The sequence below is a fragment of the Callithrix jacchus genome, chromosome 10 (genome assembly GCF_049354715.1).
Source record: "Callithrix jacchus isolate 240 chromosome 10, calJac240_pri, whole genome shotgun sequence".
Lineage (NCBI taxonomy): Eukaryota > Metazoa > Chordata > Mammalia > Primates > Cebidae > Callithrix > Callithrix jacchus.
In genome coordinates this window covers 64,839,870-64,862,862 of record NC_133511.1, presented here as the reverse complement: position 1 = coordinate 64,862,862, position 22,993 = coordinate 64,839,870, and the positions used below count along the sequence as shown (strand labels likewise).

General features: G+C 45.6%; 1 protein-coding gene across 12 annotated transcripts in view; it reads left to right on the top strand.

Moving 5' to 3' along the window:
* UVRAG (UV radiation resistance associated) overlaps nucleotides 1–13,689 on the top strand; it is a 319,164-nt gene extending 305,475 nt beyond the window's left edge. For 7 of the 12 annotated variants that reach the window (XM_078340195.1, XM_078340191.1, XM_035265389.3 and 4 more), the window contains 2 exons: nucleotides 10,149–10,860; nucleotides 12,112–13,689. In XM_078340195.1, coding sequence (XP_078196321.1) covers nucleotides 10,149–10,851 — 703 coding nt within the window. In that variant the 3' untranslated portion in view covers nucleotides 10,852–10,860; nucleotides 12,112–13,689. Of the gene's footprint in view, nucleotides 1–10,148; nucleotides 12,087–12,111 lie in introns of those variants that run through there. The other 5 variants (XM_078340198.1, XM_035265395.3, XM_035265393.3 and 2 more) reach the window with 2 other exon arrangements.
* Nucleotides 13,690–22,993: the final 9,304 nt, after the last annotated feature.

Genomic DNA, 22,993 nt, shown 5'->3' with positions numbered 1-22,993 from the left:
CCTGGCAAAGGTAGGTTTTTTTTTTTCTCCCTGGTTTCCAGCATAAACAGTTTATTATTCCCAAATCTCAAGTGCTGTCCAGACATGCTGAGTGGTCCCCAGGTATCATTCCTGGCATCTCTTTCCTGTTCTGTACATGTTCTCGTGTAGGATGTTACTGAAGCCCTATATAAATGACATCAAGATGGGCTATGTCTGTTTCTACAGACCATTTTACAGTCCTCATAATGTTGGTTGCCTGACTGTGATTTTAGTACATTAATTTGTATGATGATTTCTTAAAGTGAAAGCTGATGAATGAAGTGGTTGACTTGACCCCTCCCAGGACCTCTCTTTGTCTCCCTGGAGAACCACTCTGTATTCCCTGATCCCACGGAGCTCAGCCTGGGGCCTAGCTGGCCTCCAGATGGGGTGTGGACAATAGGCAGCCCCTCATCCTCTGTCTACTGGCCCACGTTGAGCAAGGGAGGTCTGATGGCCAAGCCCTCACCTCACCAAACCTGGGGAACTGGATTTCTTCAGCTTGCTTATTTTGTCCTTTGCCTGTGGAACTTTCTCTTTCACCAATTCATCTTTCCATCACTACTCAGTTTAAATAAAATCCAAAGGCTGCCTTGTTCAGTTATACCTTTTTATACTCTGTTTTTATTTAGTCAGACTTTGGCAGGAAAACCTTCCAAGTGGAGCCCATGGGAAAAGTGACCATTGGCACAGATTTCCGCCTATGCTGTTGCTCCAATATTGTTTCTATTTTTATTTTGTTTCATGTTTTTGTTAACATCCAGGGCAAAGATTAAGCACTTACACTTATCTGGTAATGGTGAGAGGCCTTTGGATTGCTTGCCTGTGGCCTGGAGACTGCATGCTTAAAACTATTAACCCCCAGCTACCTCCCTGGAGATAAGATCTAGCTGTTAAATTTGGCTTTCCCTAAAGGAGGCTCTGAGCTCCTACTTGATCTGAAAGAGGGAAAGAAGACGGATAAATCCCAATCTTTGCCGAATTTTGAAAAAGGATAGTAGCTTAATTTATGGAGGTTGTTTTTTTTGAAAAAACTAACTTTATGTCATAATTTCTTAGCTGCCAAAAGACGTAATTCTACCTCAGCTTTGCCTTGGCAACCTGCTTTTGGCACTCTGTGCAGGCCTGTCATTGCTCTGCATTATTTAAGCAGTAATCTTTAAGAAGGTGAGAAACTATTATTGCTTTTTAACACAGTTGACATGATATTGGCGCAGAGTAGTACCTGGAGCTTCAAACATTTCTAGTGGCCGTAAACCAACTTAAACACCTTCATGTAGAGGTCTCACTGCCATGAGATCATAGATTGCTACAAGGAGAGGAGAAAGAAGAAGATCAAATGTTGTTTAAAAGTCTTTTTTTTTCTTTTTAAGTATTCTTACTCCACTGAGTTGTAGCTGTAGATTTTGGCCAGGAGCCAGACAATCAAGATTTAGTATTTTGACCAGCTGTGATCTAGTAATGTCCCTCAGAGGAAACATTTTGTAGGGAGGGAAAGACACATATTTGAGACTGTGAATTGTACTCTGTCCTCATGCTTCACAGTGTGGGACCTGGTTGTAGACAGATGAAACAAGTACAAGTGACTCTAAAAGAGAATTAGGAAAAAAACTGTTTCAGATTCTTAAAACCTCACCCAAGCTTCAAGAACTCTCTTGATGTGGTCGATCTTTACATGCTTTCTCTATTTCATCTTCCTTTAAGTTTCCACATTTACATCAGTCTGTGGCAGAATTCATTTCTGCTAATCACTGATGCTTAGAATGCCTAACAGTATAATAAGTCTTAGGAAGTCAGAAGAGCAACACAAACTTAATGTGGGCACGAAGAGAAGGAAACGATACCAATCCACTTAAGCTAAAAATTATTCTCATTCTCACCCTGTCCTCAGATAGAAGTAGAGATCAAATGTAGATGTTTTGGTGGCAACAAAACACTTAAGATCCTAGGGACTAGGAGAGAGAAGGAAATTAAGAATCAGGTAGACTGGCTTGATTAGATCACATCTTTCTACCTAGTGGCTTCATGACCTTGGTCACGTTACCCAACCTCTGTGCTTCAGAGCTTCAGTTTCTTCATCTGTAAAATGACTATGATGTTTGGAATACTTCATAGAGATGTCATAAGTATAAAGCTGTTAACAGAGTGCTTAATCCATGGCACTTTATAAATTTTAGTTGCTGTTGTTTTATTATTATTAATAATTTATTGGGGACTACTCATTGTACTAAGAATTTTACTTGTATATCTCATTTAATCCTTACTGCAATAACCATTTTGCAGAAGAGGAAACATAGGTTGGGAGCAGTGAGGTGCATCACCAGTGTCTCGTGTTTCCTAATGATGGGCTCCATGTGGAGCATGGGAATATTACATATGGGAATCGCATTTGGGACTGGTGCTTTCTTGTTTTCCATCTCCAAGTCTCTTTTCTGTAAAAGGAGTCTATAGCTTCAGGCAGGAAAACCAAGAGGAAGAGGAGAGGGAAATGATGGGGCAAGGGTGGTGGAATAAAGGAAACTGGGGTCCACCATTGCCTGGGTTGGCTTCATGGCAAGGTATTTGCATGGCAAGGTATTTATATAATGGTTATAAAAGTGCTGAATTTGTCAGAGAAATAGAGAATTTCTCCCTCTTGAAAAAAAATTCTCACCAGGCTCAGTGGCTTACACCTGTAATCCCAACTCTTTGGGAGACCAAGATGGGCGGATCACCTGAGGTTGGGAGTTTGAGACCAGCCTGGCCAACATGGAGAAACCTCATCTCTACTAAAAATGCAAAATTAGCTGGGCGTGGTGGTGCATGCCTGTAATCCCAGCTACTTGGGAGACTGAGGCAGGAGAATCGCTTGAACCCAGGAGGTGGAGGTTGCAGTGAGCCAAGCTCATGCCATTGCACTCCAGCCTGGGCAACAGGAGTGAGATTCCATCTCAAAAAAAAAAAAAAAAAAATATCTCTTTTCCTAAAGCTAAATTCATGCAGAAAAAGGATACATCAGGGGTTTGGGGACAATTGGAATGTACCTCAAAGGATTCTGGGAAGTTCTTGTAGTCCCTAAGCAGTAGGTAGATCATGTAAACAGAGGAATTTTGAGCATTTCGACCTTTTTCAAAGCTTTCCCCACCTCATGTCCCCAAGAAAAAAACACACTAGGATTGTGTTTCACATTGAACAGATTAAATCTGTTGATTGATTGAGGTCTTTTTTGCCAAATCTCTTTTATGCTTTTTTGTTTGTTTTTTGAGACAGAGTCTCACTGTGTCACCCAGGCTGGAGTGCGGTGCCACGATCTTGGCTCACTGCAGCCTTCACCTCCTGGGTTCAAGAGGTACTCCTGCCTCAGCCTCCCATGCAGCTGGGATTACAGGTGCCCGCCACCATGCTCAGCTAATTTTTGTATTTCTAGTAGAGATGGGGCTTCGCCATGTTGGCCAGGCTAGTTTTGAACTCCTGACCTCAGGTGATCTGCCCCCCATTGGACTCTCAAAGTGCGATTACAGGCATGAGCCACCACACCTGGCTTTTTTTTTTTTTTTTTTTTTTTGAGGTGGAGGGGGTCTCACCTTTGTCCAAGCTGGAATGCAGTAGCATGATCATAGCTCACTGCAACCTCAACCTCCTGGTCTCAAGTGATCCTCCTGCCTCAGCCTCCCAAAGTGCTGGGACTACAGGCATAAGCAACTCTACCTGGCACCTTACTTCTCTATTTGCTTCTTGCAGCTAGCTCCCTGCTGTACAGAAGTGGAGGCGTAGGAAGGTGGGTGGGAGGAGTCCTGTTTGTTCCTGCTTGAAACAGTATGCTCTATAGGAGAAACAGTAAAGGGAAGGAGATGTAGATTCCAGTCGTTCTTCTACCTATTACCCTGTGTTCCTGTGCAGGACATGAAAGTGTCTCGGTGCCCCTTCTGTAAAATGAGGATACTACTTCTGGAATTTCAAGCCCACTAAAGTTAATCATAATGACAGCAACCACAGTTACAACTACCACTGACACCAGTGTCTATGCCAGGCATCCTGCCCGCGATTTTCAGCACATTATTTTATTTAATCCTTACTGTAGTCCAGTGATCTATTTTATAAAGGGGAAAGCTGCCCACAGTCATGTAACTCATGGGTCTCCAACCTCCAGGCCACAGACTTGTACCTGTCTGTGGCCTGTTAAGAACCAGGCCGTACAGCAGGAGGTGATCAGGGGCAAGCAAGCATTACCCCCTGAGCTCTGCCTCCCATCAGATCAGCCATGGTATTAGATTTTCATAGGAGCATGAATTCTATTGTGAACTGCACATGTGAGGAATCTAACGCCTGATGATCTGAGGTGGAAGTTTCATATCCCCACCTCCAAGTCTGTAGAAAAATTGTCTTCCACAAAACAGGTTCCTCATACCAAGAAGATTGAGGACCACTGATATAACTGATAAACAAATGTGACTTTAAGTTGTAAGTCCATATAGATGCGATCCTAGTGGCAGAGCTAGGAGTAGAATCCAGGTCTTTGAACAGTCCTTCTTGTCACCACTTCTGTCTCTAGATAGAGCTGAAGAGATAAGAAAAGGTATTGACTGTATGTAATAAATGAGGACTCACAGAATGAGAAACAAATTCATTATCTTAATTTAGAGATCTCAGAGAAAACTTGATCCAAAGAAGCCAAACTGGAACTAGACTGTCCTCCTCCACATCTCAACTGCAAGTCACTTGGCTTCTCCCTCATCGCACCATTGTTTGTGACCCCGGGAAATCCTTTTTTACTTATGGCAAAAGGTTTATTAAGCAATTTAACAGTTTCTGGTGTGGTTCAGTTATTCAACAAGCTATACTGTGTTTCACCAAACCATAGCCTAGTAAAATTGCAATTATGATATCTTTGGGTTGTTATTTTTTAATAAATTCCTTTTAATGGCAGCATTAAACCCCAGATGTCATGTTTCCACTTTGGACCTAAGCCCAGCTGGAAGAGACAGCCACTCATGGGAAATGGCTGGTGAGGAAAATGTGGGCAGTGAACTGGTAGACTTGGTCCAGTTGCTTGAACCTCAGGCTCTGCACCACAATTCGAGTGCCTCTGAACACATGGGGCCCCTTGGTGCAGGTAGAGAATAAAGAAAAGCTATCATGTTTCCTAATATGTCCACTCCACCCAAAACACACACATTTTTGCTTTTGGTTGTCTAAGAGTAGAGACTCCCTGTAAGGTTTTCATCACATTATAAAAAATGTCCTTATTGCATTTGATGAGTAAATTATCAACAGTCTTTAAAAATTGGTCATATAGTTAGTATATCTATGTGTTTCAAACTCTTCATCTAGATGAAATAGTCATGAAGCAAGACTGTAATCAGACAAAAAGAATCTTGAAACCACCTGAATATTCTCTTTTGATCTATTATTTGCCTTTTTAATTGCTATCTTTCTCTTTTTAGGCAAGAGTAGTGCTAAAAATACTCTTCTTTCTTTATCTTGTACTAAAATATGCAATGAAGGATCTTCCTCAGAACCTTCTATTAAATATAAAATCATAATTGTTTTATTAAAAATCTATGCATTATGTTTTTATACAGAGATGCTGACAGCAGTTTGTTTTTTAATAGTAATAGTTCAGAAACATCCTAAATCTACTAAAGTAATGGAATAATTAAGTAAATTAAGACAGTCCACTCAGTGAAGCAGCCATTTAGAATTATGCCTACCAGGAGGTTTTAGTAACATATAACAGCAGGATATAGAATTATGTGTATACCAGAAATACAGCTTTAGTGCTTCTTTCTTTCTTGTTTTTTGGCAGCCCAGGCTCACACAATGCTTCCTCCTCAGCCCACAGTCGCTGGGACTACAGGTGCGCACCACCATGCCTAGCTAATTTTTTAATTTTTTGTAGACACAGGCTCTCCCTATGTGGCCCAGGATGGGCTCAAGCAGTCCTCCTGCTTTGGCTTCCAAAAGTGCCAGGATCACAGATGTGAGCCACTACACCTGGCTATAGGGTTTCTTCAAAAATTAAACACACGCATATAAAATCCAAGTCCAAAAGGCAAATACCTGAAATTAACAGCAGTTATTTCATGTATAATAAACTGGTGAGTTTTAGTTAATATATTTTTAGTTTTCCTATGAGTATAAACTTACAATAATTCAAAATACATGTGTATTTAATGTAATCATTTAATACTTCAACTGTTTGTAGCTTGGCTGTCTTAAAAATCTGGAATGTAGCTGGGATCCTGGAAGTGATTAAAAAAATCAATTCTAAACAGCCAAAATTAATGTGACCAAACTCATATAATAAATAAAGCATATTATGTCCAGGGCAGCTCCTGGTCCGCCACTCAAATCCTGTTTACTTGTACTTTGCACACAATTTTTAGGACATGTGCTTTACAAGAACACAGCAAACTAGCAGCAGAACATTAACAAAGGGTAGAGCAGTCACTGCAGGCAGGGGCAATGACACACCTGCCCCCATCGCCAGGGGGCGGGGACCTGAAGAACTTGTGCCAGACTTAACCTACAGAACAGACGCCACTGAACATCCTGTAGTCCCCTTACTGTGTCATCGCTCAGTAATACATGTTCTTATCAGTGGCCCAGAGGCATTGAGAAAATGCCTTTTCTTGTTCAACTTTTTTAAGATTGCAAGAAAAGCTGTAATTAAAATGTGTGAAAGGTTTAATCTCATATAACTAAAAATGGAGGAAAAAAATGTGATAAAAAGGCAAACCTTAGATATGTAGACTTCTTTGTTATCTATCCAAAAATAACTAATTTCCTTGCCATTCTTAAGAGAGAATATTTTGGCTGGGACCTGTGGCTCACACCTGTAATCTCAATACTTTGGGAGGCCAAGGCAAGAGGATCACTTGAGCCCAGGAGTTTGAGACCACTGTGGGCAAGTTGATGAGACCCTGTCTCTAAAAACTATAAAAAATAAAAATTAGCTGGGCATGATGGCACACACCTGTAGTCCCAGGTACTTGGGAGATGAGGTAGGAGAATCCCTTGAGGCCAGGAGTTGAGTTTGCAGTGAGCTGTGATCACACCAGTGCCCTCTAGCCTGGGTGACAGAAAGAAAAATAATTAAATTAAAAAATAAAAAGAACTTTTTTTTTTTTTTGAAATGGAGTTTCACTCTTGTTACCCAGGCTGGAGCGCAAGGGCACGATCTCGGCTCACCGCAATCTTTGCCTCCTGAGTTCAAGCAATTCTCCTACCTCAGCCTCCTGAGTAGCTGGGACTACAGGCGAGCGTCACCATGCCCAGCTAATTTTTTTTGTATTTTTCGTAGAGACGGGGTTTCACCTTGTTGACCAGGATGGTCTCGATCTCTTGACCTCGTGATCCGCCCGCCTGGGCCTCCCAAAGTGCTGGGATTATAGGCGTGAGCTACTGCGCCCGCCTAAAAGAGAACCTTTCACTGGTACTTGGATTTTCCAGTTTGAATCTGATACTACCATTACCTGAGTTTTCATACAAATCCAAGGGAACTGGAGAAGAATGCCACAAAATCAGGATGTCAGAAAGTACCAGAGTTCCTACCTCTCAAAACCGTGGAATCCATCCATGAAAGCAGGAATAGCGCACCGTCTTAGAGTTTGTGGGCAAATGAGAAGGCATTTGGCTTGATGTGTTCTATGTCTTTGGCACTTAGCAAATGTTAGTTGAATTTGAATGTCATGTTCCCATGTGGGACACAATAAATAGCATGAGCTCTGGAGTCAGACAGAATATATAGTTCAGATGTGGTTCTTCAGCCTTGAACAAACCACATGACCCACCGCCTGCCTGTCTTCCTCACGGGACATTCAGGGGCTCTGTGTGGGCAGCACATCTTCCACTGGGCCCCGAACATTACTGACACTCAGAAAATGGTCATTCCCTTCCCATTGTAGTTGGCGAGGTGGGGTGAAGTGATGGCAGGGTTGTCACACCTCATTACTTTTCTGTTGTACAAAGTTGAGAACTTTGAGAGGGTCTCAAAATCAATGAGGGCTACAAACACCCCGTCCCTCTTGTGCAGCCCTGCTGGGTGTGCCCAAGGCCTGTTGCTGATGCCCTGCCTTTTATCAGCCCCCTGGGAGCCCCGCAGAGCAGCAGAGCAGGATACCTGGAGGTGGGGGGGGGGGGTAGGAGGATGGCAGCACAGGGCACAGCATGAGGGGTTAAGACCCTGGCTCTACTCACACACCAACAACATCACCTTCCGTGTTCCAGGCTGCTTCACCTGGTGCTTCCTCCCATCGTGGGCTGGGCTGGCAAATGAAAGCTTGGCTTGTCTGCACAGAATAGCCAGTCTGTAGACTGTCAGAGGGTGCTGCTGATGTTCTCTTTGGTGTGAGTACCCAGTCAACCTGCAGGATCATATAGAGAGGGACACTCTCAGCAAGTGGTAGAGTAGAAACAACAAGGTTTGCAGAAATGTGGAGCTTACCCAATTATTGTGAGTTTTGACAACATATTAACTATAAACTTAGATCAAGGCCAGCAGATTTTGCTCTGATTTTTCTGAGAACTAAAAAGGATAATTTACTGATGTACTTGCCTAGCTCTATATGCACCCCAGTTACCACCCCTCATTATGAAATCTCTCCTGGCACCAGTACTCACAGCCAGGTAGAGGAGTGACGGGCCCATGGATTAGAAGCCGTGCGGTTGCCCTTTCCCAAGAAGAATTCTTGCTTGGGTGTCTGAGACAGCAGGTATAAGCCTGCGTCAGAGAGAGTCTGAGAGGAGGGGGAGCAGGGAGTGGGGGCCAGGGCTTGTTGCTGTAGACACAAGTAGAGGAAACCCCGGCTCTCTTTTCTTTTCTAGGGCACTTCTTGCTATTGTAATTTGAAAATGTATTATTTGAGTAATGAGGGATGTCTTTTTCCTGCAAGACTGGTAGCTCCTTGGAGGCAGGGCCTGCTGGTCTTGCATCTGTCTCCCTGCCCCAAGGCCAGGCACATATGGGTACTAGTTGTTGGGGGTGTGTGGTTTCAAGTTCTGCCTCTGCCCCTGGCTAGTGGTTGCTCTTCTGCAAGCCAGTGAACTCTGTGCGTGTTTCCTCATCTGAAGCACACAAGTCAGATGATCTGTGCATGCCTCCCTCTGCCTCTGGACCCAGTCTGTTCATAGTGCTGTATCGAAGTTGACTGATTTCATTCACATACGAGCATGTCTAGAGCTAGCATAGTGTGTAACATAGCCATCATTTCCAGGACGTAGATACTCTATTTCCATTAACTGATTATTATTTATTATTTCAGACTTAACTGTAATAATGCATACCTGCCTTCTCTGAAAGACTAAGTGAAATGATGTATAGGAAATTACTTCAGAAATTATAAAGTTTGTTTAACTGAACAATGATTATTATTGCTGGCCCAAAGATACCCTCCTGAGAAGAAACTCAGACCCAAAAGACAGCACTGCAGACCAAGTATTGTAAAGCATACGTGTGGCTAGCCCCGTAAGAGAATGTATTTCTCAAGTTAGTTTTTCATTTAAAAAAAAAAAGGAAGCCCTCAAAAAAAATTTTTTTTTAATTTTTAAAATGTAACTTTGACCCTCTCTCTCCAGGTTCTCTAATGCAAGGTAGTTTTAGCATTTGGGTGTCAGTAAGGTTGCTGATCATGAAATCATGAGGCGCAGGGCTCAGTGTAGCCTTGTTGCTGCCTCACTGAGTTATCATGAGCAAGTGAGGTAACTTCTCTGCCAGATGAGGATGACTGCTTTTCAAAGCTAAAATAAGAATTGAATTGAATACTAAAAATGAGAATAAGATTATGGAAAGCCCTTCAGAAACACAAAGTTGATTACATCCTCACATGCTTTTCTTGCCAGATCCAGCCTGTCCAGTTACTTCACCTCTTCCCCATAGGACAGTTCTGTTCTCCGCCCCACCCTGGGCCCTCTTCTCTAAATATATTGCAGTGTGTCTGTTTCCTGCTGGAGGGAAGTTCCCAAAGTTGGTCCCACATACCTCATGTTGTTTTTTGCATTCAGACACTGCAATAACTATTGTCTAAGATTGATTCTTATCTATTTTTATTAGCTCAGACCTAAGTATGCTGTTTCCTGCCTCTGGATCCAGAAGGCTTACACTGAGTTCTGAAGTAGGAAGTAACTTCTTGTTTTTGTTTCTCTTCTAGCGACAGACATCACACCTCCAGTGCAATCCCTGTTCCTAAGAGACAAAGCTCCACATTTGGGGGTGTGGATGCAGGCTTCTCTGGGGGGATCCCTTCACCAGACAAAGGACATCGAAAACGGGCCAGTTCTGAGAATGAGAGACTCCAGTACAAAACCCCTCCTCCTAGTTACAACTCAGCATTAGCCCAGCCTGTGACCACCGTCCCCTCCATGGGAGAGACTGAGAGAAAGACAACGTCTCTGTCCTCCTCCTTGGATACCTCCTTGGACTTCTCCAAAGAAAACAAGAAAAAAGGAGTGGATCTAGTTGACAGCTTAATCGGAGGCCATGTGAATGTGCACCCTAGCCAAGAACAAGGAGAAGCCCTCTCTGGGCATCCAGCCACAGTCAATGGCACTCTCCTACCCAGCGAGCAGGCCGGGCCCGCCAGCATCCAGCTTCCAGGTGAGTTCCACCCGGTCTCAGAAGCTGAGCTCTGCTGTACTGTGGAGCAAGCAGAAGAAATCATTGGGCTGGAAGCCACAGGTTTCACCTCAGGCGATCAGCTGGAAGCATTTAACTGCATCCCAGTGGACAGCGCCGTGGCAGTAGAGTGTGACGAACAAGTTCTCGGAGAATTTGAAGAGTTCTCTCGGAGGATCTATGCACTGAACGAAAATGTATCCAGCTTCCGCCGGCCACGCAGGAGTTCCGATAAGTGAAGTGAGCAGGTAGACAGCAGGACTAGGGCAGAGGCTCTGCCTCAAATGAAGTTAAAGCTGCACTTAACCCTTTGTAATAATTATGACACAAAATGAATATTAATGGAGGATATTCCTCAGAAAAACAGACTTTGGAAATGAAGGAGGGACTCAGGATCATTGTGTAATCAGTGGGCCAAAGTTAGATTTTGCTTTGAGATTTGCTTTTCAGGCCTGATGATTATTTTAAGGCAAAAGTCACCCTCTAGTTGAAAGAGCTTACAGCTCGAGTTACCTTTTAGCTATTTGTCTGCTTTTAATTTGCCCTTCTATGTTATCTTCAGAGGGAAGATGATAATATATAAATAATATAATGAACTCACCCTTAGTTTCTCATAAGTATTTGCCCTCACCATAGTTTATAAAACTTTGGGAAAATGGAATATTCAGAAATAGGTTTCTACCATTTACTGAAAAGTCTGTGACCATCCGTGAGGTAGATGAAGAAGCTGCATAGTGGTCTCCTTACACCCAGGCCCATCTGTCCCTCCCCCTGCCCCAAGGTACCACCATCCACCCACAGACCCTACTGTTACCCCATCTTTTCAGCGGATGGGCCATGCGTCCTAGAAACAGGACATCAGATTCCTGGTTCTGTAACCCAGGAGCCATGATGCTCCATCTCTTCTAACCAGCCATGGCCTTCCCCCTCCTCTGCCATACCCTTATTTACTCTCAGATTAGATGAAAAACTTGCTTTGAATAGATCCCAAGGGACCCTCAAGAACCTCGAGGTTACTGCAGTCCGATGCCATCTCATCCACTGTAGGGGCCAAAGTTTTTATGTGGGCAGATGCTATGGTCAAGAACTAGGCATCCTTTCTGGCAATGCACTCACCAGACAAAAATCCTATATGTAAATCCCATGTTAATATATTAAATTTCAGTCCTAAGGTCGGCATTTACATGGCAAAATATAAAGAGTCAGGCTCTCTGGTAGGCAAACTGCAAGGCAGTTGAGATAGTTGGATTCAGAGACTAGAGGAGACATAGATTACTATCGGTATATGTGCAATTTCATAAATATTAAATTATGTTTTGAAGTCCAGTGGTCATTCCTGCATTCAGATTTCATTTGCTGTCGCTTTATATGTTATTTACCCAAGGACATTGCCTCAGGGTTGCAAACTCTTTAAAGGAAAATTTATCCATATATCTGTGTATTATATAAAAAAATAAAAATTGAATTTACTTCACCCAACCTGATTTTTTTTTTCCCAGCTTTGAAATTCCTCTTGAACCTACGTCTCCATATGTCACATCATGACAGGACTAGCCTGAACAAAAGCCACGTCTGCATCTAAGCGGAGGCTGTTGACTTCATTTCAGTTTATGGATTGTATACAGCAACACAAACGCTTCACAGGTATCCACTCCAGCAGCCGCGTTTGTCCTGCATAGCAGCTTCGTCACAGGCCGCATAGTCGCTTTCACATTGTGCCCAAGCGTTCCTGGGCTCAAGTTTAATGTATAGCTACATTGTTGTTTTCCATGTAGAGAGCTCACAGGATTACTACACAGCAGATAAAACCAGCTCTCGGGCAGTGGAGATCTTTACCTGGATCTGAAGAAGCCCATCGTATTCCACATGAAAGGCGGAATAAGATGGAAGCTCCTTCACCTGGAGCAGGAGCTTCTCTGCAGTGGACTGTCTCCACTCATTTTAGAGTCAGTGAGGGTGGAGATAAACAGCATCGTGGATATGTCCGTGCTGTGGGGCCCTCCAGGAAAGGAACATTTGCCAAAAAAAAAAAAAAAAAAAAAAAAGGTTTTGAAGGGCAGTGTTAGGATTGCAGAGTGAAAGGTGAATCCCTAGGACTTATGATTTCCCAGATATGGGGTGGACTTTAAATGTCATGCCAAACCCAAAGTAGGTACATCCCGTTGCAGGGCATCCCGCCTGGCTCTGGCACCACCAAGGAGTAGGAGGACTCCTCATGTTGACAGTATCCATCTCAGGTCCACACAACCATGAGAGCCTGGAGCACTGGGCCCTACCCGTAGTCCCCCCACCGCTGTGTAGACCCCCGATTGATTCTGGGCTTCATGGCTTTTCACTGCACCACAGGGAGCCCTGCTCTTGAACGTCATCAGGCTGCTCAGAGCTGATTGCCAGGTGCTTACACATTTCCCTCAACCCACACAGCCAGGTGGCGATGCCTCCAAATACCACTTAGGTTTGGGTTTGTTCAGTTTGCGTTTGGGGTTTCCATTTGAACTTGTTTGATGTCTGCAGTTTCTGCCATGACCTGGGTAGAACCTGTGGGATTACCCATCTCCTGGAATAACTGATGTTTTCCAAAGCTGTAGAGTTTAGCCTCGCTTTAAAGTGGCAAAATATGAGATGGGTTATTATCTCCTACTAATCTTTTAAATTAGTTTTGTAAATCACTAAGGAAATTGTTTGCTTGGAAGATATGAGTTGAATTGGAAACTCATTACTATCTCTTTCTGAACTGCTAAGAACCCTTCCAGTTTTCCTACAGCTGAGATGCTTTTAAACAGCCGACAAATGTTATCAAATGAGTATTTGATTGTGTTTTTTCCTCTTCACTTCCCCTTAACCACTTTAGAAATTCCAGAGATTTTTTTTTCCACTCAGAATATTAGTTTTGGAAGATTGTACCCAGCTATATATTTTTTAGCAGTTCTAATGGTGCCCATTTATCCTGATCTAACCAGTTATTTAAATAATTTTTTAAACCACCACAAATAATAAATGGCATGTGAAACTGATCTGTTGGTAATTGGAAGAAAACTCAGCATCTGTATTTATACAATAAAATTGATTAGTATTTATTTTGAGAGTTAAAAGTGTATATTATTTCCCTGTACGTTTGAGTCCTGTCTTCATTGTTTTGAATTTCATACTGAAGCTGGGTTAACCATGAAAGCCTTGTTCTTAAAGAGTCAGCCAGCATTTACTGAGCACACTTGCTCTCACGCAGTCACACACACACTCTCTCCACATATGTGTGAGGGACTGGGCTATAACCAAGGTTAATGCAGAGATGAATAAACCTTGGCCTCTGCCACATTCTCTCGTAGGGCGCACAGGCATATTAGCTATTAATGATAATTCAGTGTGCTAAATTCTGTGATGGAGAGATGTTTGTATTCTGTGGAATGCAGACAAAGCTATTCATTGTCACTCAAGGGTCAGGAAAGACTCATGGAGGTAATGCAGATTAAAGATATGTACAGTTTCACGTCATGGGTCGAGAGAACAGCATGGGCATAGGCCCAGGGGCAAGGCCTTGGGTATGCGTTTGGAAAACAGCAGGGAGTTTGCTGTGCTTGAGGCCTGAATGGGTATGAAGAAGGGCAAATGGGGAAATGGAGTTATAGGCCAATTGGAAGGACTTAAGGTGCCAAAGAGATTTGGATGAATCCAGTAGGCAGCTGGTAGCTGCCCTTTCCAGACTTGAAGCAAAAGAGTAACTTGGTTAGATCTGAATTATGACTTGCAGCTAGATTCAGGCTGGACTCCAGCGACACTTGCCTGAGTCTATTTAATCATCTTTCCTTTGTGTTTGGAAAAAGAGGAAATCTGTATCTGAAAAAGGGATGCATCCCTCTGTCCCTGGTATTTTCAGGGAATGATATGGTTTGGATGTTTGTCTCCTCCAAATCTGGTGTTGAAATGTGATTCCCCATGTTGGAGGTAGGGCCTGGTGGGATGTGATTGGATCATGGGGCAGACCCCTCATGAATGGATTAGCACCACCCCTTCGGTGACAAGTGAGTTCTCCATTCCCCCAGGATCTGGTTTTTTAAGAGTCTGGGATCTCCCCGTCTCTTGCTCCTGCTCTTGTCATATGATTTGCTCGCACCCATCGCCTTCTGCCATGAGTGTAAACTTTCCGAAGCCTGCCCAGAACGTGAGCAAATGTTGGCACCATGCTTATACAGCCTGCAGAATCGTGAGCCACTTAACATCTTGCCTTTACAAATCCCCCAGCCTCTGGTATTCCTTTATAGCAACACAAAAATTGGCTAATACATACATATTAAATCAATTTGGGTTTTTACTGTGTGGTACAGAGTGCAGCCAGCATCTCTTCTTTAAAAGCGAGATTCTGAATGCCCCATGGCACCTGTTCACCTCTCTGCAACTCTGCTGCTTTGAAGCTATGACCCTGGAAGTCACTGAGGTTTTGAGAACCCCCATTTCTTAATCTGTAAAAACCTGGAAAGAATTCTGTCCTTCCCAATTACGTTTACAGGAGACCCGCCACATCATAGGTGCTCCATCAATGTTGGTCACCTTGGGTCCCAACAGGAGGGTCCCAACACCTTGGGTCCCAGAGGAGGCCACTTCACCAGGATAGAAAGAATGCCTGGGACTTATCGGGTTTCCTGCTCTAGCACTTGGAGCACAGCCACTTAACCTCTCTGGATTTGGCTCCTAATCTGTGAAGTAGGGATAATACCCCACCCCTGACAGTTGATAGAATGTTAGAAGAGATAAACGTCTTCATGAAAGCACTTAATGATCTTTACAAAGCACCATGCACGTTGAGAGGAATTAGTCACTCAACGAGGATTTCTTGCGTTCTGTGTTTCCGGCTTTGGTGGGATGGTTGAAATACAGATATTCATTCTATACCCATTGAGAATGTGTACTACGGGTGAAACTAGTCTTTTGAAAACCTAGGCTCTCCCAGGCTCGGTGGCTCACGCCTATAATCTCAGCACTTTGGGAGGCAAAGGCAGGCGGATCACTTGATGTCAGGAGTTCGAGACCAGCCTAGCCAACATGGTAAAACCTGTCTCTACTAAAAATACAAAAATTAGCCGGGCGTGGTGGCTCGTGCCTGTAATCCCAGCTACTCGGGAGGCTGAGGCAGGAGAATCACTTGAATCTGGGAGGCAGAGGTTACAGTGAGCTGAGATCACGCCGCTGCACTCCAGCCTGAGCGACAGAGCGAGACTTCATTTCAAACAAAGAAAAAGAAAACCTAAGCTCTAAACAAATGGAAAGTATTTCAGCGTGTTTTGGTGGTAAGCGGCACCGACATCATGCTGAGATGTGGCCTCTCAGCCATAATGTCCATGTTGCTAGCACCTGACGAATGAGCTGCCTTAGGCCCGCCTCACTGGTGAATGTTCTCCAACATGGCTTCCAGGTGGTGCCCAGAGCTCTTGATTCTGCTCAAAGTAGATAGCTTTCTTTTTCTTTTTTTTCTCCCTTAGCACATCTAATTACAGTTTTGTAGGTAGACAGCTCAGCCTTGTGGATTTTAAATGAATAAAAACATACATGTCTTTAAAACAATTCCACACTTTTTAGAGGCCAGCACTGTCAGCAATCCAAAACAGGAACGAGCATGAGTCTAGATAAGAATGAAAGAGACAGCCAGTTGGTGAAATAGCTGTAGCCAAGCCCGGGCACAGAACACAAGGGGGAGAGTGGCAGGAGCAGGTCATTTTGGCAGTGTGTACAAAACACAGTTCTAAGGCGCTGCAGATGAGAAAGTCTCAGAGGGTGAGAGGGGGCGGGAATAATGGACAGCCTGAACTACAGAGGAGACAGGAGCACTCGGGAAGGAAGCCGTCTGGGGCCTGACTGAGCAGCACCCTGTCTCACAGGAGAGCAAGTCGGAGATGTTCCAGCCCCAGCACTGCTGCTCACTGGCTGTGTGACCCCAGCCAGGCGCTTGACTTCTCTGAGCCCACGTGCTGGTCTGTAAAGTGAAATCGGGCCCTTGTTCTGTATTTCCTTTGATCCTGGACGGAGGCTTCTCTTGCCCTAGGAGCAAATGTGTATTCTTTCTTCAAAACCTGTCTCCAATGGCCTTGGGGCCCAGAGCATGACAGGACAGGAGAGGCTTCTCACCTGTCACTCTGCATGTGTGTGAAGAACTTGGCACGGCTCATGACAGCGGCTTCTGATCAGAGCAGTTTGTATTGTAGGCAGCAGAAGAGCCACCACCCTGACATCGACTCAAAATCCATGGCACAAGAGCTTGTAAGATGTGTAATAAAAATTAATAAAACAGCTAGCTGAAAAAAATTCAGCTTTAGTGTGACTTTTACTGTTGCTAAGGATGGATCCCAGTCATCACAAAAAGGATGTATTGATTTTAGTTTGACAGGGAAATGCATAAAATAGTTTAAGGAAGTATATGATTCAAGATGGTTAAAATGATGCTTTAAGGGATAAACTTGTTCTCTCAAAAGTTTACTTGCAAATACTTTTTTAAAAAGTTTTAGTTCTGCAGAACACCTTATTCCTCAAAGAAACCAGCCTCACTGTAAATGTCCACAGATTACTTGCTGTTTGGGTCAAGGAACAGGTACACTTGATGTGAGGAGACCCCAGGCTACTTTGTGTGCGGGTGATATGTGACCTTTCATTCCTGCAGCACACGTCTCCAGAGCCTGCTGACCTCAACGCCAGGCCCTTTGCTGCCAAAAGCCTGCCAGCCACCTGGACTTCTCAGCCCCGACCCACACCTAAGCTTTGCCTTCAGTGGCACGTGGTAGGTGCTCCTGAAGTGTGCATGTTGGCCTGGGGCAGGGGCAGTGTGGGTGAGGAAGAGCACAGACTGAGTTTGGTAAGTTGCACCTGTGTCTGTCTCTTGGTCCCTGGGAGTTCTGTGAAGGCCCAGTGTTCCCAGAATCGGCATCGGAAACCTTTAGAAGCAGAACTGGTCCGGGTGGTTCACGCCTGTAATCCCAGCACTTTGGGAGGCTGAGGCAGGGGGATCACTTGAGCCCAGGAGTTCGATACCAACCTGGCCAACAGGGTGAAACCCTGTCTCTATTAAAAATACAAAAAAAATTAGCTGGGCATGGTAGCACATGCCTGTAATCCCAGCTACTCGGGAGGCTGAGGCAGGAGAATCGCTTGAACCCAGGAGATGGAGATTGCAGTGAGCTGAGATCTCACCACTGCACTCCAGCCTGGGTGACAGAGCGAGACTCCGTCTCAAAAAAAAAAAGAAGCAGAACTGTTCCCAGATTATATAAGACTGTGGAACTGGATTTTTTGTAAACAGTAAATCACACTGATTCTCAGTGCACATCCTGAGTACTAATGAGCCATTTCTGGCTGGGAAACCCGAACAGGAGCTGAGGCCCTGCTGGCCTGGCCTGGCCTGCCCTGCACACATCTGTATGGTGATGCCTGCTTTGTCTCCATGGTGATGCAGTGACCCCTCAGACAGGCACAGTGCTGTTCCTGTCCCAGCCCTCTCCCCAACGTCATTGCATTTGATCCCCAGGCCAGCCCTTAGAGGGTGGGGGCAAGATGTTCCCATCAATACTTGACCCAGGAACCCCACCCCCAAAGAAGGGTGACCTGCGGAAGATCACACAGATCCCAAGGCCACACTGGGGCCAGACGAAGCCCTGACCTCTCCCCCAGGGCTCTCTGTTCCACACCCCAAGCCCTGTGGAGGCCCCACGGCCTCTCCTTCTGTCCCACCCGTCTTACATCCTCCCCGCTACAGAGAGCCCTCCCCACTTGGCAGCCCCAGCTAACAGGGAGGGCCAAACCCGGGGACATTTCTATGCAGTGAGTGGAAAAGCTGACCACCTCACAGCATTGTGCTGTGGGGAGTGGAGCAGATCTGAGGGGGAAAATGTGTATTTATAACCTCCGGAAATGCGACATAACTCTCAAACGTCCATGAGGTCGGCCGTGTACATTATGACTCACAGACATGCATGGGGCAGGGTGCAGAGGGGCAGGAGGGGCTTCTTTGAGAACTCCCCTTAGCTGTGTCTGACAGGTAGGTCAAGGGGGTGAAATAGGGCTGAGGCTACCAGCCAGTGTAAGAAGCAAGAACGAAGGTGTTTCCAGGAACCTGTACTGTTCATGCGTTTAATGGTTAGTCACTGACTGCACCCTGCACCCCAAGCACTGGGCTAGGCTTCAGGGTGAGAAATACACAAGGCAGACACAGTCCCTGTCCTCAGGAATCTGCCAGGCCTGTGGCTGAGACAGGCAAGTACACAGGGCATGGAGCTGCAGGGGAGCTGTGTGTCAGGCAGGTGGTAGTTGGGGAGGGGAGGATTGAACCTGTGACTGGAGGCCGGGGGCAGGGGATATGGCTGGGGTGGGGATGGGGGTTCTGTGCACAGGTTAGTAGTAGAACGGCCAGAATAGAGGCCCAAGGAGCTTCTCCAAGGCTGAACATGGAGTGGGACAAGACAAAGGACAGAAACCACGGAGATGGGGAAGAGTCAACAGGGCCAAAGACCCAGGAGCTGCGGGGAGGTGAGGGCAAGCACAGCCTGAGGCCCTTGGCGACCTCTGTGCGAGCTGTGTCAGGGTTGGGGAACCGTGAGGAAGCAAGGGGCAGTGGGCATGCACAGTGGGGAAGTAGAAACAGTGAGTGTAGACAACTCTTGAGAGTTTAGCTATAAAGTGGTGGAGAAAAATCCACGCAGAAGTTGGAGGGGACTGTGAGATCAAAGGAAGGTTTCCTATAAATTCAAATGGAATGGAGCTAGTAGCAGGGAGAAGGCAAAGGTTCAGGAAGGAGACAAGAAAATGGAAGGGGTAAGGCCTCAGAGAAAATGTGGGGTGAGGGGGAGAAAGGGGAGCCCCAGGGCGTGGTGAGGACAGGGAGGAAGGGCTACTGGGCAGGAGTGGGCTAAGTTGTCTGCTGCATGGGTGGGAGGTTGCAGGCTTTCCCGCCTGGCCCCTGAAGAGAGACAGCCTGGGATGAGGGCCTGATTGGAGTGATTATTCTGGGGTACAGGGCAGAAGGGGCACCATGAGGGTGGCTTGGAGCTTCTTGGGCCTTTTGAAGGAGATTCCTGAGGTTTATGGGAAGGGGTGGTTTCTTGCCCCTGACTTCAAGATGCCTGGATTATAATCACCTCCTCCCCAGGCGCCCTTCAGCCCACTCTCCACACTGCAGGCACGTGACCTGTCCTAAACACAGCTCTCGCCCTCTGAGAACTGTTACATACAGGAAAGCAGCAAACATTTACTTACCTTTGCTATATGCATTGTGCACACTAGTTAACCGGATAGTTGGTGGAGGGAAGTTACTTTTATATAAATATTCCAAGTAAAAAGATTCAGAAGAGATCATAGAATTAGGCTGTCTTCTCTTTGCAGCTCCTAAGGAATGAGCACATCTAAGACAATGCTCATCAATGGCACAGAAAGAGAGGCAACCAGACATCTGATGCCTCCTGATGGAAAACACAACACCTTTGAAATATCCATGCTGTCCAAAGACAGGAGACACTAGCCACATGGGGTTATGAGGTCACTGAACAGTGGCCAGTCCAAACTGAGATGTGCTATGAATACAATGCACACTGAATTGCGGAGGCTTTGTACAGAAAAGCATGTAAGTGATTTTATATTAATTTTTATATTGATGACATGTTAGAATATTTTGAATATATTGAGTTAAGTAAGCTATAATTAATTTCATTCATTTCTTCTCACTTTTTAAAATGTTACTACCTGAAAATCTAAAATTACATATATGACTTGCACTTGTGGCTCACATTATTTACTGTTGGGTGGTACTGCTCTGGATCTAACTACCAGTTTATGGGAAATTCAGAGGGCAGATGAGCCTTTAACACCAGGAAAATGCAATAGGAAAATTCCAGACGGTTGGAAACCCCGCAGGACGAAACACCTGGTTTCTCCAATAAATATATTGAAAGAAAAAATACACAGAAGAAGGGAAAACCTATTAACAAGAGACTCAAGAGACATATAAATCAATCCCATTATGAACCGTGTTTGGTTCCTGTAAACTAAACAAACTGAAAAAAAAAAATTAAGGGACAATCAAAATGTAAGCACTAACTAAATATTATATGAAGGATTTTTTGTTTGTTTAGATGTGATAATAGCATTGTGGTTTTGGTTTTTTAAGTGCTTGTTGCTTAGGTGCATAGAGAAATATTTACAGATGAGACCGCGTCTGTCTGGGATTGGGGGTAGGTGTGAGTGGGGTGTGGAGGAAACAAGATTGGCTATGGATGATGGGTGTGAAAGGTGACTGGAATCCCCTGTGCCTTGTCACACACACCCGGCCCTCCAGCCAGGTGGATACACTGGCCATTCCCAGAACGGCCTGCTCCTGCAGCCCTGTGATGTCTCTGCCTAGAAAGTCTTTCCCCCTAACCCACAGCAAACCTCTGTCCACCTATATGCTAGAGCTCAGCTACCCTCCTCTCCCCTTTGAAGCCCTCCCTGACGTCTTCACCACTCTCCACCCACCCACTCTCCCTCCTTTGTGTTACCCCACTACCGGTCATGCCTCCAGCACAGCCCTCCCTACATGTCCCTAAGTGTGTTTCCCTCTGTCATCTCCAGTAGTTCCCGAGCTCCCACAGGGCAGGCGCAGGATTTAAGGCACAGCTTGTGCTCAGGAAAACTGGATAGATTCGTCTTGGTGTATTGAGTGCCCGTTTTACAGAGGAAGCAGTTGAGACCCGGAGAAGTTAGAGTCCTGGCCAAGTTCACAGAGTTAGAAAGTGAAAGGGCAATCAGAAATGATGAGTTCGTGTCGTTTGTAGGGACATGGATGAATCTGGAGAACATCATTCTCAGCAAACTGACACAAGAACAGAAAATGAAACACCGCATATTCTCACTCATAGGCGGGTGATGAAAAATGAGAACACATGGACACAGAGAGGGGAGTACTAAACACTGGGGTCTATTGGGGGGAAAAGGGGAGGGCCAGTGGGAGGGGGAGGTGGGGAGGGATTGCCTGGGGAGAAATGCCAAATGTGGGTGAAGGGGAGAAAGCAAACAAAACACACTGCCATGTGTGTACCTATGCAACTGTATTGCATGCTGTGCACATGTACCCCAAAACCTAAAATGCAATAAAAATAAAAAATAAAAAAAAGATATTCATTCATTAAAAAAAAAAAAAAAAGGGAAAATGAAAGGGCTAGAACTTGAAACCAGGACCTCTGAGTCACGTCTCTAGCGGGCATCAGCCCTGCGAACCCCGTTTCCTCCTCCATTCCTTCCTGTGTCTCTCATTGACCGGGCTCCCCCTGTCGGTCGGCACTGGCTGAGCAGCCATGGGGCGGCGCACTGGGGAACCGCGGGCGTCCAGGAGAGGTTTCGGAAAAGCCTCGGGGAACTGAACTGTAACCTGAGACCTGAACCCAGATGCAGCCCAGGCCAGGGCCTAGCGAAGAGCCTGTGCACGGGCTTGGAGTGGAGAAGAGCACGGCTCCGGTGAAGGAGTCAGAGGCTGGAGCTGGGCGATGGGCCGCGGCGCGGAGGAGGCGCGGTGGCGGTGGCGGGGGCGGAGGGGGGCGATCCGGGTTCCTTAAGAGACCTACGGTCAATGCCCCTCTTACCCCGGGTGTTTTCTGATGATTGTATTTTGTATTTCAGCCTTGATGATCTTGTTTTTCTTCTTCACTACCTCACCCCCTCCCAAACGCCCAAAACTGCCCGGTGTTTTTTTGTGTTTTACGAAGTACATCCTGACCTCTCTGGCTGCCTCCATGGACTCAGCTTTACTGCCCGGCCCATCCTGCTGGCACAAGGAAGCCAGCACATGTGGCAGGGTGTAATTTACAGCCACAACTATGTGCAGAAATGTCACTTTATGTCCCCATAACTGTCCTCACCCAAGCCTGTTTCGGCTGCTAGCACAAAAACTCTTATCTGGCCACTTCAAGACAACCCAGTCATCTCTAGCTAAAGATTATCCTCTATGGGGTAAGTGCTCAAATTCCCCAAATTTCCTGACCTCACCCCACCTGGCTGAGGTGTGACCTGCCCGGGGTGTGGCTCATCTGGGTGTCAGGGGCCGGCCCCACTACAGAGGCTCTTCCCTGATTCTCACACTGGGATCCTCTCCTCCAGGGTAAGGTGCACCCGGCTCGCTCGGGGCTCAGCCACCTAGCCCACTTTCCCTCCCTGCCGCCATTAGGCCACCTGCATGGAGTTCTCCACTCTGCTGGTTGGCTGCCCTGCACCCCGAGGAACGTGGAGGGCTTCTATGAAGGCTGGCCTGGTTCTTCCTGGCAAGCCCTGGGCAGTTAAGTCCCTTCCCATTTAGGTCCCAGAGGAGACAGGGACCAGAGAGGAAGTGTTTCTCTCTGGCTCCAGAAATCTTTCTGGATCTAGCTTCCTGCCTTCCAA